The sequence below is a fragment of the Schistocerca nitens genome, chromosome 6 (genome assembly GCF_023898315.1).
Source record: "Schistocerca nitens isolate TAMUIC-IGC-003100 chromosome 6, iqSchNite1.1, whole genome shotgun sequence".
Classification (NCBI taxonomy): Eukaryota; Metazoa; Arthropoda; class Insecta; order Orthoptera; family Acrididae; genus Schistocerca; species Schistocerca nitens.
In genome coordinates this window covers 122,915,091-122,928,301 of record NC_064619.1, presented here as the reverse complement: position 1 = coordinate 122,928,301, position 13,211 = coordinate 122,915,091, and the positions used below count along the sequence as shown (strand labels likewise).

At 40.4% G+C, this 13,211-nt stretch overlaps 1 protein-coding gene across 1 annotated transcript in view; it reads right to left on the bottom strand.

Moving 5' to 3' along the window:
- LOC126263253 (uncharacterized protein CG45076-like) overlaps positions 1 to 13,211 on the bottom strand; it is a 122,387-nt gene that overhangs the window by 72,832 nt on the left and 36,344 nt on the right. Inside the window, exon 2 of the mRNA XM_049960338.1 lies at positions 1,482 to 1,745. Within this exon, the coding sequence (XP_049816295.1) occupies positions 1,482 to 1,745 (264 nt within the window). The remainder of the gene's footprint in view (positions 1 to 1,481; positions 1,746 to 13,211) is intronic.

Below are 13,211 nucleotides of genomic sequence, written 5' to 3'. Positions count from 1 at the left end.
ACTGAAATTCATTTGATGTACATGTCAGTAGCTCTAAGAAAACTTGTGAATACCTAGTAAAGGCTAAAGATACATCTTCCCTCTCATATTCAAGGGATTGTTCACATGGTGTCTGGGCATGCCCCTTAATCTCAGCACCCAGTCAGAATCTAACAATAGGAAATGTGAATGCAGAATTGTTGATTCCCCTGAGCACACTGCATTACAGTGTCCATCATAGCACACAGATGAGAGATGGTACAAGAGTATTGATAATATGCACTGGTTAAAGGTCCACAATTGTGGGAAATTGTGAATAACATGAAAGATACCAATTCCTAATACATGCACAATAAATAATTCTGCAGGCATCACGGAAATCTGAAAAACAGGCCCCAAGCACACAAAAATGCGTGTAATAGTGTAACTGTGAAATGCTACCTGTAGCAACACTGGAAGAGTGATGCATAACAGTAGTGCCCCCTTAACCTGCATCTCCCACATTATCGTGATTATCTTGTAGTACCACTTCCGTGGCCTACTGACCTACTGAGGTGTCAGCAGCCACAGCACTGTAGCATATGGCATCTGAACATTCACCTAAATGCCCAGAAGCAGATTGAAAATTAGTATGCAAATATGTTGTAACATCTTTGTTTACTTGGAAAATAGAAGTAGTGGGATGGTGTTCCCTGTTTTGAATCACATGCCACTATATAAACTACAGTAATTACAATGATTGGGTGGAGTATATCAGTGGTAGTAGACATCCATATTAACAACAGATGTAGTCACTGCTACAACACTTGCGGTAGGTCGCTACTGGTGTGTGAAAAGACCTGAAATCTTTTACAAGATACTTATATAAACACTGGGCTTGTGGCAGGAATTTATAGATCAGGTACTTGAATTTTGCTTCCTACTGACTGGGTGCTTCTCTTTGTGTTATCAAATTTGGGTTTTAGTTTTCCACAGCTGATTTTGTTTTCATCATAATATAATATTTTTAAAAAATGGTTCAAATGGCTCTGAGCACTTTGGGACTTAACTTCTGTGGTCACCAGTCTCCTAGAACTTAAAACTACTTAAACATAACTAACCTAAGGACATCACACACATCCATGCCCAAGGCAGGAATCGAACCTGCGACCGTAGCGGTAGCGCGGTTCCAAACTGTAGTGCCTAGAACCGCTCGGTCACTCCGGCCAGCTAATATTTTAAGTTTTTAAACTACTACCAGCAGTAAATTGATGGCACTAATGAAACAACTGTCATGAAACAAACTTCTCACACAAACTGTGTCAAATACAACAAGGAAACAAGCTTAATAAATAAAGTAACAAATAAAAAAACTGATACAAGAAATGAAGCTATGTTTCAAAGGGTTGAAGCAGTCCTGAGACACTACCTTTTGCCATGTGTAACGAAAGTGACTTTTAGCAGAACTATTAGATAAAAGTTAGTATACTGGTTAAGTGATGGACAAAAAGATCGCACCTCACCTGATGTGAAGCCTGCTGTGCTGCAACCTGCTGTGCCTCTGAGGCAGCCTTCGCCTCCTGTGCAGCTTTCTGAGCTATGCTTGATGCCTTGGCTTTGTTCGCGTCTCCTGAGCCTCCACCCCCTCCACGATGATCACAGGCACCATTTGCACAGCTTATATCTGCTCTCAGTTGGCGTTTCTCATGTGCACCCGGCTCCATCAGAAGGTCCTCTACACTCTGCTGTTCGCCCCCCATCTGTTGTTCCTGCTGTTGTGGCTGAATCTGAAAATTTCAAGTCACATGCTCATATACCAACTTTGTAGTTGTTTAAGTCTAGTTTGTAAAACAACAGATGAAATTAAGCAAGTGCTTCTAGTGTTACAGTTTACAACAGATCAAAGAATACATATTAAAATGAGCGGCATTACTGTAAACCATTCATATTTCCCCTAGCTAAATCAACAGTTATTCAAATGGCAAATCAAGGATTACAAGTTATGGAGAGTTGTGTTAAATGTGATTGACATAAGTGGAATACTTAATGGGTGATTCCATGAGGAGGTTACAAACTTTGTGGGATGATGAAGAAGGCTAAATGTATCAATTTGAGGTGAGGGACCCTGGTCCAGAAATGACCGAGTCAAAAGTTATAAGCGAATACTGTTCTGATACCTCTCAAAGTGGAATATGTGTACCAGTACTGGTTTTTCCAAGACTGAAGGTTGGCAATACCAGTACTGTTTTTGCTAAGATTGAAGGGTAGGCAACTTTCAGTGGCAATAGTGTGGACCAAAACAAGAAAGAAATGTCAGTAAATGTGGGCTCTAAAATATATACCTTAAAAGCTATGGGTATATGTCCATCTTCGCTACTGTAAGACACATCTTTTCTACTGAACAAGCATTCATAGCTCTTTAGGTATGCATCTGAGCTCATGTTTACTTGATATAAAACTGCGAAAGAATTAAAATCTACACTTTGAACAAAAGCTGTCACTTGTGTGCATGTACCCACATATAAAACAAAAATTATGTATGGACAAAATTTATAAGAAGCTACACCAAGATAAAGGACTATTCACAGTTTTGAGACTTATACCTTGCTCTAAAAGCAAAACATGACAATATTTCCAGATATCATTTGAGATTCCACGTTTTGTTCTCCACCCTGCAAAATGTCAAGTCCCAGTTCCATGTATTTTTGTATGAGGAGTTGGGTATGTGACAAAACTGTATATTTTAATGTGTATTAATTGAGATTATAGTGTTATGTAGCATGTGAATTATGCTGCCTGAGACAGCTAAGCAAATGGCAGAGGCATTTAACGTAAACAACAAGAAAATGGACCAATGATGATGTCAACACCATTGTTTGGTGCTGAAAAAAAAAATAAATTTGGGCTGGGTGCCAAATTTGAAGGCTGTTGCTGTTACAGCTGCTGTAAAGAATCAAATCAATGCTCCTTTCTCTTGTTTAGTGGTTATGAGACATTGCTTATGAGAGATAATCCTGAGTCAGCACACTGAGCATAGTGATGGACTATATTCTGGAGTAGACTGCAAAGGAGTGTGCTTCGAATCTCAGATGACAACTTGGGTGTTTGTGAGTCTAATTTGATGTTATAAAAGTGGAAATGGGGAGAGAGAAACGAAAGCAAAATAACATAGAGATAAAATAAAGGATAAAGTAATAAATGAGCCACATTATCTAACAAGACTTGTGAACGAGCATTTTTCAAGAACTGCAAAAAATTAAAACAAAAATTTCCAAAAACAGACATAATGCCTGTAAATGATTAGGCACTATGTGCAGTGATGCCATTGTCAACCACAGAGCACAAAATCAGATAAACTATACAAAAAATAAATAGTCAACAGGCCTAGTAATGTACCAATCTGTGTATTAAAACAACACAATAAATCAACATCAGATACTTTGCAAAGCGTCTAAAACAGGCAAAAGTTGCGCCTCTGCTAAAGAATGGTAACACAGTAGACATATAAAACTGCTGGCCAAGTCTCTGTGCTATTAGTTTTAAAAGTTTTAGAATCAATTAGTTAGTTACTTTATTTGAATAAATAAAGACATGTCTGTGGGTCAAAGCTTAGTTTCCAAAATGATAGATGTACAGAATCAGTCATAGTAGAAATTACAAAGGCGGTGTGAAAAAATGGAAACTCCACATTGGAATATCAACAATATTTTGAAATTGATAGATTGCTATTTACTGTAAACATGACCCATTGAGTTGCAGACAGGCACAATGAAAAGACTATTACACATTGGCCAAAGTCTTCTTCAGCAAAGAAAACACACATACTTTCAGACAAGCAAACTCACTTCACACACACACATGAATGCTACCAACAGCTATTCCTACTGGAATGTGACTGTCATGTAAATAGCAGTCCGGAGTGGGGTGGGGAAGGGGAAGGGACAGCAGCGTACAGGTGGGTGGAGAAAAGAGTGCTGTCTGGCTCAGCATGCAGGGACTGAAGACTCCTCCATCATGACAGTGGTGGAACCTTTTCTGCAGGGAGGATGATTAGATTAAGATCTGTCAAAGTGACTACTTGGTGGAAGGCCTCTGCCAACTGTCTGACTCGTCTACCTACAAACACTGCAAGAGTGAGCCCATCCCACAAGTCCAGCATAATATCCAATCTCTGCTTAAAGCCTTAGGCCCTTCCCAGAACCTCTCCCCTGAATCCCTTTCCCTACTCACACCTATGACGCTCCCCTCAAAATTCACAAACCCAAAAGTCCTGGAGGCCACATTGTAGTTCATTACTGTGCCCCCACTGAAAGGATTTCCTCACTCATTGGCCAACATCTCCAACAAACTGACCGTAATCTAGCCTCCCATGTCAAAGATAACAACCACTTCCTTCACTGACTCTCCATCATCTCCACACCTTTACCTCAGGATTACCTACATCCCTATGCACTAACATCCCTCATGTCCACCGTCTTGCCGCAATTGAGCACTACCTTCCAAAACATCCCTTACACTCCAAACACACTACTTCATTCCTCATTCACCTAACAAATTTTATCCTAACACATAATTACTTCTCCTTTGAAGGGAAGGTATACAAACAAATCTGCGGCACAGCCATGGGCCCGTGCATGGCACTCTACTAGGTCAACTTGTTTGTAGGCCATCTAGAGGAAACCTTCCTAACCTCTCAAAACCCCAAACAACTGGTCTGATCAGGTTCATTGATGATATCTTTGTGACCTAGACTCAGGGCCAAGATACCCTATCCTCATTCCTTCACAACTTCAATGCCTTCTCTCCCCTCTGCTTAACATGATCCTCCTCAACCGGTGTACTAGCTTCCTCCTCTCTGATGGCTGCCAACCCATCCATACCAAGAAATTCCTCCCATAGGGCCTTGCCACCCTGGGATGGCATATCTGCAATGACAAGCACTTCCTTTTTCAGTGTACTGAATGTCGCACCAAAGCCTTCATAGACAGGCACAATCCCCTGACCTCATCTGGAAACAGATTTCATGTGCCTTTGCCACCACACCACCAATCCTCCCACCACTCCCAAGAGCCAATTACAAAAGACTGCCCTCTCTTCATTACCCAATACTAAGACAGACTGGAACAACTGAACAAATACTTCGTCGGGGCTTTGATTATCTATCATCATGCCCTGAAATGAGGGACTTATTACCCAGGATCCATCCCACCACCCCTAATGTGGTGTTCCATCTCCACCCAACCTCCAAAACATCCTACATCCCTATGCCACTCCAAACTCCAATCCCTTGCCACAGGAACCATGTCCCTGTGGAAGACCCAGGTGCAAGACCTGACCAGTCCAGCACTTCCTATTCCAATCCTGTCACAAGTTTATCCTACCCCATCAGACGCCGGACCACCTGTGAAAGCAGCAATGTCATATAACTGCTTTGCTGCAATCACTGCACAACTTTTTATATTGATATGACTACCAATCAGATGTCCACCAGGATGAATGGCCACCACCTACTGTGACCAAGAGCAAAGTAGACCACCCTGTGGCACAAGATATAGTTGAACATAACATGCTTTATTTCAATGGCTGCTTCACTATGCAAGCTATCTAGATCCTTCACTCCATCACCAGCTTTCATGAACTGTGCAGATGGGAGTTACCCTTGCAACACATTGTCCACTCCTAAAATTATCTCTGCCTCAACATGCAGTAACATATTGTCCCCACACTGTCCATTTAACAGTTTCTGTGCCCTTGTCCCCCCCCCCCCTCCCCCCTCCTCCATTACGGCACCTGGTGACTAGTCCCTGCATGCTCTGCCAGACAACAGTACTGTCTCTGTCTCCCCCCCCCCCCCTCCCCCCACCTGTACCTTGCTATCCCTTTGGGCAAGAACCTGAACATAGGAGCCATCTCAGACCTTAATAAAGAACTGAATTTTACTCCTACACCATGCACTGTACCTATTGTAGAGATTATTAGTAGAGTGGAACAGGTGGTGTGGCATCTCTCACAAGATGATGCTGAAGACGTAAGGCTTCCCACCAGTCACATTTTACCCTCAGTCAAACCACCCAAATCTGACATCAGCAGAGCAGACAGAGAGGGTCTCCATGTATTGCAGAAAGATGATGATATTGTGGTACTTCCTGCTGACAAGGGAAATGCCACAGTTGTTCTTAATACCACTGAATGTCACAGGAAATTGGCATTAATGTTGGAAGATAGCATTTACAAATTCCTAAAATGGGACTCCACTCTGTCACTCAGAAGAAAAACAGTGGAGCTCCTGAACGATTCACATCTATTAGAGGATGTCATCAAAAATCTTAGAGCATGAGCTCCTAGACCTACTAGCCTGTCTGGATTACCTCAAGTCCACAAGCAAGGTATACCATTGACGCTAAGTGTTAGAGCCTTTGGTTCTCCTACCTACAGGCTAGCCAAATAATTAACTAAGTTGATGATTCCAATAGCTGGCCACTGTGAACTTCACTTCAAAAACTTTAACATGTTCATTGAGAAAATTAAACAAATAAGACTTGGCCCAAACAATATTTTAGTCAGTTTCATGTGGTCTCACTATTTACAAAAAAGATCCTGTGGAGCACACATTGAAACTCTTGGCAGAGCATTTTCCACCTGAAACAATAAAGTTCTTCCAACATGTTATGATGCCCACCTACTTCTTGAAACGTGGTAAATTTTATGAAATAGTGTACAGAATGACTACCACTTCTCCATTGTCTCCAGCAATGGCCAACTTGTTTGTGGAACATTTTGAGGAAAGTACATTAAATTCAACTCCCTTCATCCATCTATGTTTTATGGTGGCACATGGTGTAAATGCTCTTCAGCACTTCCAGGAACATATGAACCCAAATATACAGTTCACCGTTGAGACAGAGAAAGAGGGAAGGCTGCCGTTTTTAGATGTTCTGGTACAAAAAAAGTCAAATGGACATCTGAGCCACTCAGTGTACTGTAAGCTGACACATGATTATTTATATCTTAGTGCCCAGAGTTTTCATCATTCAGTCCAGAAGAGAGCAGCTCTAAATACATTTATTTCTGATGAGGACTGCTTCAACCCAAAATTAAACATCTGAAGTATGTGTACCGAAAGAATGGGTATGTTTCACCTTATATCAAGTCAGCATTCTCCAAGAAAAGGAAAGGTGAAAATCTCGATCATTCATCTGATAAGCCACCAATTGCATTCCTTCCCTTCTGCGGTGATACATCCAGCAAGATAGGCAGAGTCCTGGGAAGCAAGATATCAGACCTTGTAGTGTTTCGAGAATTTCAGAGTAAATTCTAGAACCACTCAGCCTTCTACCGTCTCTAACACACGATATTTTAGATGTGAGTGCAGAATGATAGAATCCTACCTACTGCACGTCACATGTTTGTGTGTGCAGGTTTGAAATTCAGTCACGAGAATAATGTAAACGCGGTGGTCGAACGGCAAGGACAAGTACTTGTCGGGCGATCCATGGAAGTTTTAGTGAATGTGTACGGCAGAACAATGGAGCTTCTGTGTTATTCTGTGCTAATTGTGTCAGTGACCATTGTTATAATAAAGTGATCAGTTGAGAAGGTAATCTTGAGAAAAACTCTTGTCTTAGCCTTGTTGAAGGGAAGACGTGTATCCTGATTCATGTTGAGAATGGACAGGATGTTTAAGCCACCGTTCTCTTATATGTAAATTAGTTTGTTTCTGTCGTTTGGAGACATGAGAGACTTACTAAGAAGTATATATTTATTTGAAAAGTGGGATTTGTAAAATGTCTTAAGTTTGTTAGATGAAGCAAATGAAACTTTGTATGTCTACTTACTTTAAGTAGAAAGAGTCTAAAGAATCCCTGTACCTAGCAGTATACTTTGGAGAAGAAGTGAAAGAGAGTTTGCAGCAGCTGGCTAGCCAGCAAGAAAGGTCGGCTGAGCATCTCAAGTAAGTCATCTCATAAAAGAAATGGAAGTTTGGGTATCTACTTCACACTTAAATCGTCGTCCCAAAATGTTAGAACCTATTTCCAGACCTCCTAAGAAAATAAGCCAGATGCTACACTCAGTTAAGGGTGTCCTTGACTTCAGGATTCCTAGGATTTACAGCATCCCATGTGAGTGTGGAAGCAATTACTTTGGTAAGTCTGTCTGCACCATTTCTGACCCCTGTGCAGAACATTAACGGCACATTAAAAATTGAGATCTGGAGAAAACTGCAGTTTCTGAGCACAGCCTCACAAACAAACATAAAATACTGTTTGATGAAACAAAAATTTTGTCCCAGGCACCCACATACATAAAGAGACTGTGGAAATAGGAAAGTGTCAGAAAACTTTGAGCCATGAAGTTCGATATAATCTTAGCGGTGCATGCAAGTGAGCTCTCGATGGTGCCACAGATATTCGTCACAATGTTCAGGCTATGACAGGAGTGATTGCACCACCAGAGCATACGTTGATACCATCTGCAACAGCATGACTTAACTACCGACCACTTAGATTCCATGTTTGGGCTATATAAGGCCACCACAGCAGCAATTTTGACAGCCAGTTGCTCCTGCCGAAAACAATGATGGAAATCATTGAAAGCTCGAGGTTCTACCCTGAACTGATGAGGCAAGAAGTCCAAGAATGACAGCGCCATTGCAAAAGTTTTCACTTTCATATAACTTTTCTTATGGGAAGAACATTGCTCGCCAGGTTCATCAACTGGATGAGCTGCACGTGAAATATGCACGCTTGAAGAGTAATTGGTATTTCTGCAACACTGTCAGAATAAGGATATCATCCCAAGTCTGCTGTGGTAAAACATCACATAAGGTCAGTGAACAATATTTTATAAAAGACCAGCCTAGTCATTGTCAAAGAAACAATACCGATTCACAGTACAAACTGGATACTAATGCACATACTGTTTATTTAACTGCCATCTGTTTTTTTTCTGCAGGCCTCTCATCACTCAAATGAGAGTGGGCCAATATGCTGATGGCAGCCCATCAAAGACTCACCATAACAATACAACACCAAAACACACAAATAAATTTGTGTGACTTGCGACAACACAAAGATCTGTGTCATCTCATAGAATGGCACACACTGTCATCAACCTGTCGGACAAGAATTTAGATGAAGGAACCATCTCAGCCCTTAATAAAGGATTGAATTTTGTTCCTACACTATGCACTGCACCTTTGGTGGAGATCATTAGTGGAGTGAAACCGATGATGTGGCATATCTTACAAGACAATGATGATGACATAAGACTTCTCATCAGTCATATTTTATCGCAGCCAAGCCATTGAAATGTAACATCAGCAGAGGAGAGTGAGAGTGTCTCTGTGCATGCGCAGTGATGAACATCTTGTGGTACTTCCTACTGACAAGGGAAATGCCATGATTGTTCTTAATACTACTGAATGTCATAGCAAAGAGGCATCATTGCTGGATGAAAGCATGTACAAATGTCTAAAACAGGACCTGTCTCTGTCACACAGCAGTGGATCTCCTGAACAATTCTGGTCCACCATAGGATGTCACCAAAAATCTTAGAGCAAGTGCTTCTAGACCTCCCAGGCTGTCTGGATTACCTAAAGTCCACAAGAAAGGTATTCCACTGAGGCTAACTGTTAGTGCCACTGGTTCTCCTACCCACAAGTTGGCCACGTATGTAACTAATTTGATGACTCCAATAGTTGGCCACCATGAACATCACATCAAAAACTCTAAACTGTTCATTGAGAAAATTAAACAAATTATATTTGGCCCAAATGATGTTTTAGTCTACCTGGATGTCATCTCACTATTTACAAAAGTTCTGTGGGGGATGCAGAGAAACTCATGGCAGAGCATTTTTATCCTGAAACAATGAAGTTGTTCTGACATTTTATGACTATCACCAGCTTCTTGTATGGGAGTAAATTTTATGAAATGATGGACGGAATGGCTTTTGGTTCTCCATTGTCTCCAGCAATGGCCAACATTTTTATGGAACTATCTTCAGGGACATATATTAAATTTGGCTCCCCTTCATCAATCTGCATTTTATCTTTATGCTGGTGACACATTTATGGTTTGACCACATGGCACAGAAGCTTCTGAGCACTACCAGGAACATATGAACAGCATGCACCCAAACATCCATGTCACTGTTGAGACAGACAAAGAGGGCAGGCTACCGTTTTTAGATGTTCTGTTACAACAAAAGTCAGATGGACATCTTGGCCACCCAGAGTACTGCAAGCCAATGCACACTGATTTATATCTTAGCCCCCAGAGTTTTTACCATCCAGGCCAGAAGAGACCAACTAAAAACACATTGGTACACAGAGCAAAAACCGTTTCTGGTGAGAGTCACTTGGAGTCTGAAATTAATGGTCTGAAGTATAAATTCTGAAAGAATGGCTATAGATTACCTGATATCAAGTCAACATTGTCCAAGAAAAGAATTGTGAAAATATTGATCATTCACATGATGAGCCACTGATTGCATTCCTTCCCCCATATGGCACTTCATCCAGCAAAATGGACAGTCGTGGGAAGATGAGGTATCAGATCCATTTTCCAACTTCCTAAGAAGATAAAGAAGATGTTACGCCCTGTTAAGGACAGCCTTGACTTCAGAATTCCTGGGATTTATAACATCCTATGTGAGTGAGCACACAGTTACATTGGTCAGTCCATTCACACTATTTCCAATAGCTGTGCAGAACATCAATGACATTTTGAAAATTGAGAACTGGAGAAATCTGCAGTTGCTGAGCACAGTCTCACAAATAAACATAAACTACTGTTTGATGAAACAACAGTTATGATGCAGGCTCCCATTAGTATAAAAATGCACAGTGTTTGATTTAAAATTCCCACCAGTCTAAAAATGGCCATATATTTGATGCTGCAGGAAACCTATCTCTGTCTCACAAATTGAATGTAACCAGCAGTGACAGTGCACTGATGTGACGAACATGAGTTGTGGGTATTCACAAACTTTCTAACACTTTTTCCCTCCCAACCTGCCATCACAAACCTGAACACAATCTAGCCTATGATGCATCACTGCAGTCTATGGTGCCAGTGAACTTGAACTGAAAGTGATTTGTGTTCTTGGTAGTACAATATTTTTGTTAGTAGCTAGGTTCATAATGGAAAAAATAAAAGGTATTCATATGATGCAGGGTATAAAATGAAAATAATAGCATATACAGAAGAACATGGGAACAGTACAAGCTAGTAAAGAAAACCTGAAAGAAATGAGGAAGACTAAATGTGCAATTAGAGGACTGAATGCAAAATGGCCAAAACCAGAAGATGGCGGCTTGAAATGGAATCCAGGACATTGTCACAATAGCATTGGAATTAATATAAAAATGATTCAAATACATGCTTGTAAGCTAGCATTACAGTGGAACTTAACAGACTTTAGGGTGGAGTTGGTTGGTGTTACAGGTTTATGAAGTGTCATGGGCTTAGCATCCGAATCAAAACCAAAATACCTAAAAAATGCTACAAGAGTATGAAGAGAAAATATTATCTTTCCATCACTTTTTTATTTAACATTGAAAGAAAGCCATTGTGGAATCAATCCAAATTGTGAATATGTACAAAACTCCTCTGATATTTGATGTGCTGAGTAACAGAACTATTGCCATGAAAGGTGCTACAACTTTAACTACAAAAACAAGTGGACATGAAGAAATGCATTACAGTGTTGATAATATTAAACTTAATCCAATGATCATTTTCAAGTGCAAAACAATGTTAAAACCTTCTTAAATACCACCAGGTATTGTTGTTCACGTACCTGAAAAGGGTTGGATGGACAAGGGTGGTATGAAATAACAATTAACAGAGTGTGGGAGAGAAGGGGAAATGCTTTATTGAAGAAGAGTTCTCATCTTGAGCTAGATCAGTTTACCAGTCAACTGAAAAATTATATGAAAGACTAATTGAGACAGGGAAATACAGATCTTGCTGCTATTCTGGGAGGACTGACATCACAACTGCAACCACTTGATGCCTCGATAAATAAACCTTTAAATTGTATATGACAGAGGAATGGGACAAATGGATGATGGATGAAACCCAACATGAATTCGAACCAATGGGAGTTCTGAAACAACCTACAATTAAACCAGTGTATCAGTGGATAAATCGGTCATGGTCTAGAGTGAGAGAAGACATTATTGTTAAATTTTTCAAGAAGTGCGGCACAAGTAGTGCTCTCAATGGCAGTAAAGACATACATATGAAGAGGGCAACAACAATGATGAAGAGGAAGAAGAAGGAGATGAAGAAGAAAGTTCAGATGATGATTTTCAGAGATTTTAAAGGTCAGTTTGTTTTTATAAACTAAGAATTTTTTTAGCCTGTCTTTGTAATCTAACAATAAAAACGATAAAAATGTTGTTTTTTTTAAATTGCTTAAAAATTAAGATGCTACTTATAGTCCACAGTGTCCTATAGTCCATAAAATGCAGCCATTAAAGAAGTTGTACAAATAAGAATATGTGAGAAAAACTTCAACTGTGACAGCAGATATAATCTTAGTGGTGCAGGGCAGTGAGCTCTTGAGGCAGAGAAGAGACACAGATATTCGTCACAATATTGTTTATTCTACAGCTAGGATGATGGCACCACCAGCACAGACATTGATACCATCTGCAACGGCATGATGTAATTACCGACCAATCAGAAGCCATCTTTGAGCTATTTAAGGTCACCACAGCGACAATTTTGATAGTCAATTGGTCCTGATCAAGAAGATGGTGGAAATCATCGAAAACTCCAAGTTTTGCCCTGGGTTGACACAGCAAGAAGTCCAACAATGTTTTATATGACAGTGCCGTTGTGAAAGATTTCATATAACTTTCCTCTATGAGAAGGACACTGCATGCCAGGTTCATCAATTGGAGGTGCTGCATGCAAAATATGCATGGCTGTGGAATAATCTGGCATTTCTGCAATGTTGTCAGAATAAGATTGTGCCCAAGTTTGCTGGGGTAAAGCATCACTTATGGTCAGGAGAAGGGAATAATATTTTACAAATCACTAGCCTGAGCATTGTCAAAGAAAGGATACAATATACAAGGTACAAAGTGGATTCTAATACACACAGTTCATATAACTACCATCTCTTACCTGCAGGCCTCTCATCTGTTGACTGAGAGTGGGTTGATACGTTGATAGCAGCTCATCAACGAGCTCACCATAGCAATACAACACCGGAACAGACAAAGAAATCTGAGCCATTTG